Below are 15,416 nucleotides of genomic sequence, written 5' to 3'. Positions count from 1 at the left end.
CTCCCAGGATTTTCACCCCCTCCCCACCCTATGATTCACTTCCGCTTCCATGGTTCCATCCGTGGCCAGATCCACTCCCAGATATCTAAAACATTTTACTTCCTCCAGTTTTTCTCCATTCAAACTTATTTCCCAATTGACTTGACCCTCAACCCTACTGTACCTAATAACCTTGCTCTTATTCACATTTACTCTTAACTTTCTTCTTTCACACACTTTACCAAAGTCAGTCACCAGCTTCTGCAGTTTCTAACATGAATCAGCCACCAGCGCTGTGTCATCAGCGAACAACAACTGACTCACTTCCCAAGCTCTCTCATCCCCAACAGACTTCATACTTGCCCCTCTTTCCAAAACTCTTGCATTCACCTCCCTAACAAACCCATCCATAAACAAATTAAACAACCATGGAGACATCACACACCCCTGCTGCAAACCTATATTCACTGAGAACCAATGACTTTCCTCTCTTCCTACACGTACACATGCCTTACATCCTCGATAAAAACTTTTCACTGCTTCTATCAACTTGCCTCCCACACCATATATTCTTAATACCTTCCACAGAGCATCTCTATCAACTCTATCATATGCCTTCTCCAGATCCATAAATGCTACATACAAATCCATTTGCTTTTCTAAGTATTTCTCACATACATTCTTCAAAGCAAACACCTGATCCACACATCCTCTACCACTTCTGAAACCAGCGCTGTGTCATCAGCGAACAACAACTGACTCACTTCCCAAGCTCTCTCATCCCCAACAGACTTCATACTTGCTCCTCTTTCCAAAACTCTTGCATTCACCTCCCTAACAACCCCATCCATAAACAAATTAAACAACCATGGAGACATCACACACCCCTGCTGCAAACCTATATTCACTGAGAACCAATCACTTTCCTCTCTTCCTACACGTACACATGCCTTACATCCTCGATAAAAACTTTTCACTGCTTCTGACAACTTGCCTCCCACACCATATATTCTTAATACCTTCCACAGAGCATCTCTATCAACTCTATCATATGCCTTCTCCAGATCCATAAATGCTACATACAAATCCATTTGCTTTTCTAAGTATTTCTCACATACATTCTTCAAAGCAAACACCTGATCCACACATCCTCTACCACTTCTGAAACCACACTGCTCTTCCCCAATCTGATGTTCTGTACATGCCTTCACCCTCTCAATCAATACCCTCCCACATAATTTACCAGGAATACTCAACAAACTTATACTTCTGTAATTTGAGCACTCACTCTTATCCCCTTTGCCTTTGTACAATGGCACTATGCACGCATTCTGCCAATCCTCAGGCACCTCACAATGAGTCATACATACATTAAATAACCTTACCAACCAGTCAACAATAGTCACCCTCTTTTTTTTTTTAAATTCCACTGCAATACCATCCAAACCTGCTGCCTTGCCAGCTTTCATCTTCCGCAAAGCTTTTACTACCTCTTCTCTGTTTACCAAATCATTTTCCCTAACCCTCTCACTTTGCACACCACCTCAACCAAAACATCCTATATCTGCCACTCTATCATCAAACACATTCAACAAACCTTCAAAATACTCACTCCACCTCCTTCTCACATCACCACTACTTTTTATCATCTCCCAATTAGTGCCCTTCACTGAAGTTCCCATTTGCTCCCTTGTCTTACACACTTTATTTACCTCCTTCCAGAACATCTTTTTATTCCCCCTAAAATTTAATGATACTCTCTCACCCCAACTCTCATTTGCCCTCTTTTTCACCTCTTGCACCTTTCTCTTGACCTCCTGTCTCTTTCTTTTATACATCTCCCACTCAATTGCATATTTTCCCTGCAAAAATCGTCCAAATGCCTCTCTCTTCTCTTTCACTAATAATCTTACTTCATCATCCCACCACTCACTACCCTTTCTAATCTGCCCACCTCCCATGCTTCTCATGCCACAAGCATCTTTTGCGCACTCCATCACTGCTTTCCTAAATACATCCCATTCCTTCCCCCACTCCCCTTACTTACATTGTTTTCACCTTTTTCCATTCTGTACTCAGTCTCTCCTGGTACTTCCTCACACAAGTCTCCTTCCCAAGCTCACATACTCTCACCACCCTCTTCACCCCAACATTCACTCTTCTTTTCTGAAAACCCATACAAATGTTCACCTTGGCCTCCACAAGATAATGATCAGACATCCCTCCAGTTGCACCTTTCAGCACATTAACATCCAAAAGTCTTTCTTTCGCGCACCTGTCAATTAACACGTAATCCAATAATGCTCTCTGGCCATCTCTCCTACTTACATACGTATACTTATGTATATCTCTCTTTTTAAACCAGGTATTCCCAATCACCAGTCCTTTTCCAGCACATAAATCTACAAGCTCTTGACCATTTCCATTTACAACACTGAACACCCCATGTATACCAATTATTCCCTCAACTGCCACATTACTCACCTTTGCATTCAAATCACCCATCACTATAACCTGGTCTTGTGCATCAAAACCACTAACACACTCATTCAGCTGCACCCAAAACACTTGCCTCATGATCTATCTTCTCATGCCCAGGTGCATATGCACCAATAATCACCCATCTCTCTCCATCAACTTTCAGGTTATTATTATTATTATTTTTATTATTATTATTATTATTATTATTATTATCATTATTATTATTATTATTATCATCATTATTATTATTATACATAATCACTGTTTCCCATGTCAGCGAGGTAGTGCCAGGAAACAGACGAAGAATGGCCCCTCCACTCATATACACATATGTGCATAAACGCCCACATGCACACATATAGATATCAACATATACATACACAAACCCTACATACTTACACATGTGCATATTCATGCTTGCTTTCATGCATTCCTGCTGCTACCCTGCCCCACAGGAAAACAGCATCGCCATCCCCTGCTTCAGCGAGGTAGCACCAGGAATACAGTCAAGAAAGGCTCCATTCTTTCACAATCAGTTTCTAGCAGTCATGTGTAATTCACTGAAACCACAGCTCCTTACCCACATCTAGGTCTAAGACACTTCACATGCCCTGGTTCAGTCCAATGACAGCATGTTGGACCTGGTATACCACATCGTTCCAATTCACTCTATTCCTTGCATGCCTCCCACCCTCCTGTATGTTCAGGCCCTGATTGCTCAAAATCTCTTTCACTCCATCTTCCACCTCCAATTTGGTCTCCCGCTTCTCCTTGTTCCCTCCACCTCTTGACAGATATATCCTCTTTGTCAATCTTTCTTCACTTGTTTTCTCCATATGTCCCAACCATTTCAATACATCCTCTTTTGCTCTCTCAACCATACTCTTTATTTCCACACATTTCTCTTACCCTTACATTGCTTACTCAATCAAACCACCTCACACCACATATTGTCCTCAAACATTTCATTTCCAACACATACACTCTCATCTGTACAACTCTGTCCATTGCCCATGTCTCACAACCATATAACATTGCTGGAACTACTATTCCTTTAAACATACCCATTTTTGCTCTCCAAGACAAAATGTTCTCTCATTCCACACATTCTTCATCGCTCCCAGAACCTTCACCCCCTCCCCCACACTTCTGCTTCCATGGTCCCAGCTGCTGGTAAGTCTACTCCCAGATATCTGAAACACTTCACTTCCTGCAATTTTTCTCCATTCAAACTTACATCCCAATTTACTTGTCCCTCAACCTTACTGAACCTAATAACCTTGCTCTTATTCACATTTACTCTCAACTTTCTCCTTTCACACTTTTATCCAAACTCAGTCACCTACCTCTATAGTTTCTCACATGAATCAGCCACTAGAGCTGTATCATCGGCAAACAACAACTGACTCACTTCTGTTGAAAAATTCAAGAAGTTGAAATGCCCGAGAGTATAGAAAGTTTGGCATGAAAGATCTCTTAAGAACTGTAAAAGGTAAAAGTATTAAATGTCAAGTAAATTTATTTTTATCTGTTGCCCAACCTTTTTTGTATGTTATATTTGTTGGAAAGTGGGTCAGTTCTTGTTTGCTGACGATACAGTACTGGTGGCTGATTCAAGTGAGAAACTGCTTAGTTTGATGATCGAGTTTTGTGTGTGAAAGGAAGAAGTTGAGGGTAAATTTTAAGAAAAGCAAGGGTTATTAGGTTTAGTAGGGTTGAGGAATAGGCTTGTTGGGGTGTGATTTTGAATGGAGAAAAATTGTAAGAAGTAAAGTGTTTCAGATACCTGGAAGTGGACATGGTGGCAAATGGAACCATGGAAGTGAAAGTACGCCATAGGGTGGGTGAGTGGAAGAAGATTCTTGGAGCACCGAAAAATGTGTAGAAAGAGAGGACCTCATCTTGGAGGGCAAAAATGGGTATGTTCTATGGGTGGAGGCATTTGCTATAATGATGAAGATATGCAGACGAGGATGGATATGTTGCAAAATAAATGTTTGATGACAGTATGTGGTGTGAGGTAGTTTGATCAAGTAAGTAGTAAAAGAGGGTTGTGATAATAAAATGAATGTGGATGAGATTTAAAGAGGTTGTGCTAAAATGGTTTGGATATATGGAGAGGTTAACATAGAGGATATGTGTGTCAGAAGTAGAGGGAACAAGGAGAAGGATTAGACCAAATTGGAGATGGAAGGATGGTGTGAAAAAGATATTGAGTGATTGGAGCCTAAATGTGCAAGTGGGTGAAAGGCATGCATGAGATAGAGTGAACTAGAATGATATGTTTACAGGGTTCAAAATAATGTCTGTGGGCTAAATCAGGGTATGTGAAATTGTTGGGGTAAGCCATGGAAAGGTCTGTGGAGCCTAGTTTTGATGTATTACATGTGACAGTTAGAGAATTGATGTGAGGGAATGCAGCATTTCTTTGTCCGTTCCTGGATTTACCATGCTAATGCAAGATATGGTGATCAAATATGAAAAAAACATGTATTGATAGAATGGCTAGAAGAGGGCAGAAAGTGAATTAGCAATTGCTGGACCCATATGTTTTATGATAGTCAAGGAGCTGGGTGGTGATTGATCATAGATATGTACACTTTCTTTTTAGGTGGGGGTGTGGGGAGGGTTAAGATAGTGTTTAATCCCTGTCTGAGCAAGTGCTTTCTGAGATGTTGATAGGCCATTGCATGCAACAGGAAAATGGTTGTTCATACTTCGAAACCTACTTTTCCCCATACAACATTGCATTTTTGATATGCAAAGGTTTTCTTTTAACATTTCTGGCAGGATTAAATTCTTATTAAATTTTCTTTACAGTACTGTGTAATAAGCTAATTTTGATAGTACATTTTTATGGTGAACAAAGAATGCTAGCATTTAACTCAAAATGGCATCTTAAATAGAAACTTGGGACTATATTTCAAATATCTTTCTTAAAAGTAGCCTTTATTTGGATAATACAGTACTCTGTCACCATATCTACCTGGCATTTCATTGGTGACTTGTGTATTTTCAGTATATTTGTATAGTATTGACTGCTGTTTCCCATGTCAAAAGTAGCCTTTATTTGGATAATACAGAACTCTGTCACAATATCTACCTGACATTTCATTTGTGACTTGTGTATTTTCAGTATATTTCAGTATTGATTGCTGTATCCCACGTCAGCGAGGTAGCACCAGGAAACACGAAGAATAGCCCATCCACTCATATACACTTATATTTACATAAACGCCCAAACAAGCACATTATTTTTTATTTTTTTTATTATACTTTGTCGCTGTCTCCTGCGTTAGCGAGGTAGCGCAAGGAAACAGACGAAAGAATGGCCCAACCCACCCACATACACATGTATATACATACACATCCACACATGCACATATACATACCTGTACATTTCAACGTATACATACATGTACACACACAGACTTATACATATGTACACAAGTACATAATTCATACTTGCTGCCTTTATTCATTCCCGTTGCCACCCCGCCACACATGAAATGACAACCCCCTCCCCCCACCTGCGTGCGAGGTAACACTAGGAAAAGACATCAAAGGCCACATTCGTTCACATTCAGTCTCTAGCTGTCATGTCATGTATAATGCACCGAAACCACATCTCCCTGTCCACATCCAGGCCCCACAAAAGTTTCCATGGTTTACCCCTGACGCTTCCCATGCCCTGGTTCAATCCATTGGCATCATGTCGACCACAGTATACCACATCGTTCCAATTTACTGTATTCCTTGCACGCCTTTCACCTTCCTGCATGTTCAGGCCCCGATCGCTCAAAATCTTTTTCACCCCATCTTTCCACCTCCAATTTGGTCTCCCACTTCTCCTCATTCCCTCCACCTCTGACACATAAATCCTCTTGGTCAATCTATCCTCACTCATTCTCTCTATGTGACCAAACCATTTCAAAACACCCTCTTCTGCTCTCTCAACCACACTTTTTTTTACCACACATCTCTCTTCCCCTTTCATTACTTAATCAAACCACCTGACACCACATATTGTCCTCAAACATCTCATTTCCAACACATCCACCCTCCTCCACCCAACTCTATCTATAGGCCACGCCTCGCAACCATATAACCTTGTTGGAACCACTATTCCTTGAAACATACCCATTTTAGCTTTCGGAGATGATGTTTTCGCCTTCTATACATTTTTCAACACTCCCAGAACTTTCGCTCCCTCCCCACACTGTGACTCACTTCCGCTTCCATAGTTACATCTGCTGCCAAATCCACTCCCAGATATCTAAAACACTTCACTTTATCCAGTTTTTCTCCATTCAAACTTACCTCCCAGTTGACTTATCCCTCAATCCTACTGTACCTAATAACCTTGTTCTTATTCATATTTACTCTCAGCTTTCTTCTTTCACACACTTTACCAAACTCAGTCACCAGCTTTTGCAGTTTCTCACCCGAATCCACCACCAGCGCTGTATCATCAGCGAACAACAACTGACTCACTTCCCAAGCTCTCTCATCCACAACAGACTTCATACTTACCCCTCTCTCCAAAACTCTTGCATTCACCTCCCTAACAACCCCATCCATAAACAAATTAAACAACCATGTTTAATTTGTTTATGCATCCCTGCCGCAAACCAACATTCAATGAGAACCAGTCACTTTCCTCTCTTCCTTCTCATACAGATGCCTTACATCCTCGATAAAAACTTTTCGCTGCTTCTAGCAACTTGCCTTCCACACCATATATTCTTAATACCTTCCACAGAGCATCTCTATCAACTATCATATTCCTTCTCAAGGTCCATAAATGCTACATACAAATCCATTTGCTTTTCTAAGTATTTCTCACATACATTCTTCAAAGGAAATACCTGATCGATACATCCTCTACCACTTCTGAAACCACACTGCTCTTCCCCAATCTGATGCTCTGTACATACCTTCACCCTCTCAATCGATACCATCCCATATAATTTCCCAGGAATACTCAACTAACAAATGCCTCATAACTTATGCACATATACTTGCATATACTTATACATATCAACATATACACATATACATACAAATACCTACACATACATAGACTTGTACATATATGCACATGTACATATTCATACTTGCTTGCCTCCATCCTTTCCTGGCACTCCTTCCCCCACAGGATACAGCATCGCTATCCCTTGCTTCAGCGAGGTAGTGCCAGGAAAACAGACAAAAAAGGCCACCTTTGTTCTCACTCAATCTGTAGCTGTTGTGTAATGCACCAAAACCACAGCTCCCTATCCACATTCAGGCCCCACAGACCTTTCCATGGTTTACCCCAGACGTAATGCTGTCACATTCATATACTTTTTGGTTACTACAATTATTTGTGACAGGTTTCTTGTATTTACAGTTCCACGAAAGAGGGAGGAGCCCCTATTGTCAAAGTTGGGTGAACGTCTGCCTGAACACATAGACTATTTAAGTGTATCATATGGCATTACTCTGCCACTCCTGAAATTTTGGTGCCAGGGTGGATATGTTCCATTGTACATCAGGTTAGTTTCTTTAGATTTTCAGTAATTATATGTGATATATTATTGCTGATAGTTTACTGCAAGGTGTTGTGCCTGAAGCAAAAAAAGTTGTTTGCATAAAATTCTTAAACATTTAGAGATTACTGTTGACACTTTATATAGATGTGGCATTCAAAACATCAAAACAAAGAATTTTGGTGTTTGAAACTTTAATCTTCTGTCACAGGGTCATAATTAAACTAATGTAGTGCTTTCTTTGGAAATTGGAAAATATCATATTCTATATCAACTCGATAAAGAAAGATGGCTTTTAGTTAGGAGAGTTATACTCTTTGCATGACCATATATTGTAGAATACTTTCCCTTTGTACCTGTCCTAGAAAAAACAAAGACCTCATGAAATGAAATTGAACATATCTGTGATGCTGTATACAAATAATGATGAGTGTACTGCTATAAATTCACACATTTCTTTTTCATTCAATTTTTCTTACATAATTGTTTGCCATTCCAAGTGTTAGTGAGGTAACACCAGGAACAAAGAAAAGGCCTTGTTCACTTTCATCCATTCTCTAGCTGTAATGTGTAATGCACCAAAGCAACATGAAAGCAGAGAATCATCTTCAGGCTTGTACTCTTGTAGGAAATTAATGAGCAAACACATCATACAGTTCAAGAATGGTCCTGTTGCTGGGTGTCTGGGATGAGTCATTATGAGCTTGTATTAAGGTCTACAAGGGGAAGAAAGGTTAGTTTCATATGGTATGCTTTAATCATCCGCTTTAGTATGAGGTAGGTTATTATGAAGAGATTGAAGAAGGTTAGAGAAAGAACAACTTATTGGAGGATTCTATTGCAGAGCTTTAGAGTTTTAGAAGTGTAGCCTTTTTTTAGATAACTCAAGCTTGGTGGCTGGCTTTGAATTCAAGTTAGTCAGTCATTTATATAATTTTTATGAAGGGTGTTATCAAGAATCCTTTGTATGATGGTATATCTAGGAATAATATCAAATGCTGTAATGATTTCTGTTATCTGTAGTATTGTGTAAGAGTTGGCTTTTGGATGGTTGAAGCCGTCCAGAATGTGTTGTGTGAGATTTGTATGCAATGTGGCACTGAAGTGGTTTGGATCAGGAGCCATGTTGCGATGGTGAGAGTTGGATAGATTGATTGATTCTGTTATGAATTTTTCAAGGAGCTTCAGTGGTGACAGTATTAGTGTCATAGTGTGGTAGGTGGAAGGTATTGAGGTTTTCAGAATGGGTATTACACTGCCAAGTTCCAAATATGTGAAATTTTTTGTGATCAGGAGTGGCAGATGTGAATGACTGCATTCTACACCATGTAATGGTGGCTTATTTAAGAGAATTTTGCTTTATCATAAAATGAATGAGGAAGTACTTTCATTAACTGGAGGGTTAAGTAGAATTTTGAATCTCAGACATATAGATTTATCTTGTGGAGGTGAAGGTGAAGATTTGTAGAGGTTTTCAGAAAAGAAGAGAGAATGTTGGGGTGATGAGAGTAAGTGAGCTTGGGAAGGAGACTTGTGTGAGGAAGCACCAGGAGAGACGGTGTACAGAATGGAAAAAGGTGAGAACAAAGGACATAAAGGGAGTGGGGGAGGAATGGGATGTATTTAGGGAAGCAGTGATGGCTTGTGCAAAAGATACTTGTGGCATGAGAAGCGGAGGTGGGCAGATTAGAAAGGGTAGTGAGTGGTGGGATGAAGAAGTAAGATTATTAGTGAAAGAGAAGAGAGAGGCATTTGGATGATTTTTGCAGGGAAATAATGCAAAGGACTGGGCAATGTATAAAAGAAAGAGGGAGGAGGTCAAGAGAAAGGTGAAAGATGCGAAAAAGAGGGTAAATGAGAGTTGAGGTGAGAGAGTATCATTAAATTTTGGGGAGAATAAAAAGATGTTTTGGAAGGAGGTAAATAAAATGCGTAAGACAAGGGAACAAATGGGAACATCAGTGAAGGGGGCTAATGGGGAGGTGATAACAAGTAGTGGTGACGTGAGAAGGAGATGGAGTAAGTATTTTGAAGGTTTGTTGAATGTGTTTGATGATAGAGTGACAGATATAGGGTGTTTTGGTCTAGGTGGTGTGCAAAGTGAAAATGTTAGGGAGATTTATTTGGTAAACAGAGGAGAGATAGTAAAAGCTTTGCGGAAGATGAAAGCCGGCAAGGCAGCAGGTTTGGATGGTATTGCAGTGGAATTTATTGAAAAAGAGGTTGACTGTATTGTTGCTGGTTGGTGAGGTTATTTAGTGTATGTATGACTCATGGGGAGGTGCCTGAGAACTGGCGGAATGCTTGCATAGTGCCATTGTACAAAGGCAAAGGGGATAAGAGTGAGTGCTCAAATTACAGAGGTATAAGTTTGTTGAGTATTCCTGGGAAATTATGTGGGAGGGTATTGATTGAGAGGGTGAAAGCATGTACAGAGCATCAGATTGGGTAATAGGAGTGTGGTTTCAGAAGTGGTAGAGGATGTGTTGATCTGGTGTTTGCTTTGAAAAATGTAAGTGAGAAATACTTAGGAAAGCAAATGGATTTGTATGTAGCATTTATGGATCTGGAGAAGGCATATGATAGAGCTGACAGAGATGCTCTGTGGAAGATATTAATAATATATGGTGTGGGAGGTTAGTTGTTAGAAGCAGTGAAAAGTTTTTATCGAGGATGTAAGGCATGTGTACGTTTAGGAAGAGAGGAAAGTGATTGGTTCTCATTGAATGTTGGTTTGTGGCAGGGGTGCATGATGTCTTTATGGTTGTTTAATTCATTTATGGATGGGGTTGTTAGGGAGGTGAATGCAAGAGTTTTGGAAAGAGGGTCAAGTATGCAGTCTGTTGTGGATGAGGGAGCTTGGGAAGTGAGTCAGTTGTTGTTCACTGATGATACAGCGCTGTTGGCTGATTCATGTGAGAAACTGCAGAAGCTGGTGACTGAGTTTGGTAAAGTCAGTGAAAGAAGAATGCTGAGAGTAAATGTGAATAAGAGCAAGGTTATTAGGTACGGTAGAGTTGATGGACAAGTCAGTTGGGAGGTAAGTTTGAATGGAGAAAAACTGGAGGAAGTGAAGTGTTTTAGATATCTGGGGGTGGATTTGGCAGTGGATGGAACCATGGAAGCAGAAGTGAATCATAAGGTGGGGAAGGGGGCGAAAGTTCTGGGAGCATTGAAAAATGTGTGGAAGTCGAGAACATTATCTCAGAAAGCAAAAATGGGTATGTTTGAAGGAATAGTGGTTCCAACAATGTTATATGGGTCCAAGGCATGTACTATAGATAGAGTTGTTCGGAGGAGGGTGAATGTGCTGGAAATGAGATGTTTGAGGACAGTATGTGGTGTAAGGTGGTTTGATTGAGTAAGTAATGAAAGGTAAGAGAGATGTGTGGTAATAAAAAGAGTGTGGTTGAGAGAGCAGAAGAGGGTGTTTTGAAATGGTTTGGTCACATGGAGAGAATGAGTGAGGAAAGATTTACCAAGAGGATATATGTGTCAGAGGTGGAGGGAACGAGAAGTAGGAGACCAAATTGGAGGTGGAAAGATGGAGTGAAAAAGATTTTGAGTGATCGGGGCCTGAACATGCAGGAGGGTGAAAGGCGTGCAAGGAATAGAGTAAATTGGAACGATGTGGTATACCGGGGTCGACGTGCTGTCAATGGATTGAACCATGGCATGTGAAGCATCTGGGGTAAACCATGGAAAGTATTGTTTGGCCTGGATGTGGAAAGGGAGCTGTGGTTTCGGTGCATTATACATGACAGCTAGAGACTGAGTGTGAACGAATGTGGCCTCTGTTGTCTTTTCCTAGCTCTACCTCACGCACATGTGGGGGAAGGGGGTTGTTAATTCATGTGTTGCGGGGTGGCGACGGGAATGAATAAGGGCATACAGTACGAATTATGTACATGTGTATATATGTATATGTCTGTGTGTGTATATATATGTATACGTTGAGATGCATAGGTATGTATAGGTGCGTGTGTGGTCGTGTATGTATATACATGTGTATGTGGGTGGTTTGGCCATTCTTTCATCTGGTTTCTTGTGCTACCTCGCTAACGTGGGAGACAGAGACAAAGTATGATAATAATAATAAAATAATATGTGAAAGTAGATGGAGAGAGATGGGTGATTATTAGTGCCTATGCACCTGGTCATGAGAAGAAAGATGAGAGGCAAGTGTTTTAGGAGAAGCTGAGTGAGTGTGTTAGAAGCTTTGATGCACGAGACTCGGCTATACTGATGTGTGATATGAATACAAAGGTAAGTAATGTGGCAGTTGAGGGTATAATTGGTGTACATGGGGTGTTCAGTGTTGTAAATGGAAATGGTGAAGAACTTGTAGATTTGTGTACTGGAAAAAGACTGGTGATTGGGAATACCTGGTTTAAAAAGAGAGATATACATAAGTATATGTATGTAAGTAGGAGAGATGACCAGAGAGTGTTATTGGATTATGTGTTAATTGATAGGCGCGTGAAAGACAGACTTTTAGATGTTAATGTGCTGAGAGGTGCAACTAGAGGGATGTGTGACCATTGTCTTGTGGAGGCTAAGTTGAAGATATGTGAAGGTTTTCAGAAAAGAAGAGAGAATGTTGGGGTGAAGAGAGTGGGAAGAGTAAGTGAGCTTGGAAAGGAGACTTGTTTTAGGAGACCAAATTGGAGGTGGAAAGATGGAATGACATAAGGGGAGTGGGGGAGGAATGGGATGTATTCAGGGAAGCAGTGATGGCTTGCGCAAAAGATGCTTGTGGCATGAGAAAGGTGGGAGGTTGGTAGATTAGAAAGGGTAGTGAGTGGTGGGATGAAGAAGTAAGATTGTTAGTGAAAGAGAGGAGAGAGGCATTTGGACAATTTTTGCAGGGAAATAGTGCAATTGTTAGTGAAAGAGAAGATAGAGGCATTTGGAAAATTTTTGCAAGGAAATAGTGCAAATGAGTGGGAGATGTATAAAAGAAAGAGGCAAGAACTCAAGAGAAAGATGCAAGAGGTGAAAAAGTGGGCAAAAGAGAGTATCATCAAATTTTAGGGAGAATAAAAAGACATTTTGGAAGGAAGTAAATAAAGTGTGTAAGACAAGAGAATAAATGGGAACATCGGTGAAGGGGGCAAATGGGGAGGTAATACCAAGTAGTGGTGAAGTGAGAGGGAAATGGAATAAGTATTTTGAAGGGTTGTTGAATGTGTTTGATGATAGAGTGTGAGACATTCGGTGTTTTGGTCGAGGTGGTGTGCGAAGTGAGAGAGGGTCAGGGAGAATGATTTGGTAAACAGAGAAGTAGAGAAAGCTTTGTGGAAGATGAAAGCCAGCAAGGCGGCGGGTTTGGATGGTATTTCAGTGGAACTTATTAAAAAAGGGGGTGACTGTGTTGTTGACTGGTTGGTGAGGATTGGCAGAATGCAAAGGGGATAAAGGTGAGTGTTCAAATTACAGAGCTATAAGTCTGTTGAGTACTCCTGGGAACTTATATGAGAGGGTATTGATTGAGAGGGTCAAGGTATGTACAGAGCATCAGATTAGAGAGGAGCAGTGTGGTTTCAGAAGTGGTAGAGGATGTGTGGATCAGGTGTTTGCTTTGAAGAATGTATTTGAGAAATACCTAGAAAAGCAGATGGATTTGTGTGTAGCATTTATGGATCTGGAGAAGGCATATGTGATAGAGTTGATAGAGATGCTCTGTGGAAGGAATTAGGAGTATATGGTGTGGGAGGTAAGTTGCTAGAAGCAGTGAAAAGCTTTTTCGAGGATTTAAGGCATGTGTACGTGTAGGAAGAGAGGAAAGTGATTGGTTCCCAGTGAATGTTGGTTTGCGTCAGAGGTGCGTGATGCCTCCATGGTTGTTTACTTTGTTTATGGATGGGGTTGTTAGGGAGGTGAATGCAAGAGTTTTAGAGAGAGAGAGAGAGAGGCAAGTATGCAGTCTGTTGGGGATGAGAGGAGTTGGGAAGTGTGTCAGTTGTTCGCTGATGATACAGCGCTGGTGGCTGATTCGGGTGAGAAACTGCAGAAGCTGGTGACTGAGTTTATTATAGTGTTTGAAAGAAGAAAGCTGAGAGTAAATGTGAATAAGAGCAGGGTTATTAGGTTCAGTAGGGTTGAGGGACAAGTCAATTGGGAGGCAAGTTTAAATGGAGAAAAACTGGAGGAAGTGAAGTGTTTTAGATATCTGGGAGTGGATTTGGCAGCAGATGGAACCATGGAAGCTGAGGTGAGTCACAGGGTGTGGGAGGGGACAAAGGTTCTAGGTGCGTTGAAGAATAAGTGGAAGGCAAGAACATTATCTCAGAGAGCAAAACTGGGTGTGTTTGAAGGATTAGGGGTTTCAACAATGTTATATGGTTGTGAGGCATAGGCAATAGATTGGGTTGTGTGGAGGAGGGTGGATGTGCTGGAAATGAGATGTTTGAGGACAATATGTGGTGTGAGGTGGTTTGATAAAGTAAGTAATGAAAGGGTAAGAGAGATGTGGTAATAAAAAGAGTGTGGTTGAGAGAGCAGAAGAGAGTGTATTGAAATGGCTTGGTTACATGGAGAGAATAATTGCGGAAAGATTGACAAAGAGGATATATGTGTCAGAGATGGAGGGAACGAGGAGAAGTGGTAGACCAAATTGGAGGTAGAAAGATGGAATGAAAAAGATTTTGAGCGATCAGGGCTTGAACATTCAGGAGGGTGAAAGGCTTGCAAGAAATAAAGTGAATTGGAATGATGTAGTATACTGGGTCGACATGCTGTCAATGGATTGAACCAGGGCATGTGAAGCATCTGGGGTATACCATGCAAAGTTTTGTGGGGCCTGGATGTGGAAAGGGAGCTGTGGTTTTGGTGCATTATAAATGACAGCTAGAGACTGAGTGTGAACGAATGGGGCCTTTGTTGTCTTTTCCTAGCCCTACCTCATGTGCGTGCGGGGGGAGAGAGCTGTCATTTCATGTGTGGTGGCATGGCAACGGGAATAAATTATGTACATTTGTATATATGTATACGTCTGTTTATGTATACATAAGTATACATTGCAATGTATAGGTATGTATACGTGCGTGTGTGGACTCGTACGTATATATATGTGTATGTGGGTGGGTTGGGCCATTGTTTCGTCTGTTTCCTTGTGCTACTTCGCTAACATGGAAGACAGCAACAAAGTATAATGAAAATGGAGGGATGAAGAAGTAAGATTATTAGTGAAACAGAAGAGAAAGGCATTTGGATGATTTTTGCAGGGAAATAAAGCAAATAACTGGGAGATGTATTAAAGAAAGAGGCAGGAGGTCAAGAGAAAGGTGCAAGAGGTGAAAAAGAGGGCAAATGAGAGTTGGGGTGAGAGAGTATCAATAAATTTTAGGGAGCATAAAAAGATGTGTTGGAAGGAGGTAAATAAAGTGCATAAGACAAGGGAACAAATGGAAACTTCAGTGAAGG

At 40.8% G+C, this 15,416-nt stretch overlaps 1 protein-coding gene across 1 annotated transcript in view; it reads left to right on the top strand.

The window, feature by feature from the left end:
• Window positions 1–15,416, top strand: part of LOC139759055 (RNA cytidine acetyltransferase-like) — a 175,190-nt gene that overhangs the window by 123,062 nt on the left and 36,712 nt on the right. Inside the window, exon 14 of the mRNA XM_071680969.1 lies at window positions 7,853–7,997. Coding sequence (XP_071537070.1) covers window positions 7,853–7,997 — 145 coding nt within the window. The remainder of the gene's footprint in view (window positions 1–7,852; window positions 7,998–15,416) is intronic.

Source organism: Panulirus ornatus, chromosome 32 (genome assembly GCF_036320965.1).
Source record: "Panulirus ornatus isolate Po-2019 chromosome 32, ASM3632096v1, whole genome shotgun sequence".
Classification (NCBI taxonomy): domain Eukaryota; kingdom Metazoa; phylum Arthropoda; class Malacostraca; order Decapoda; family Palinuridae; genus Panulirus; species Panulirus ornatus.
Note: the sequence above shows the minus strand (reverse complement) of the source record. Positions and strands in the feature narration are given on the sequence as shown.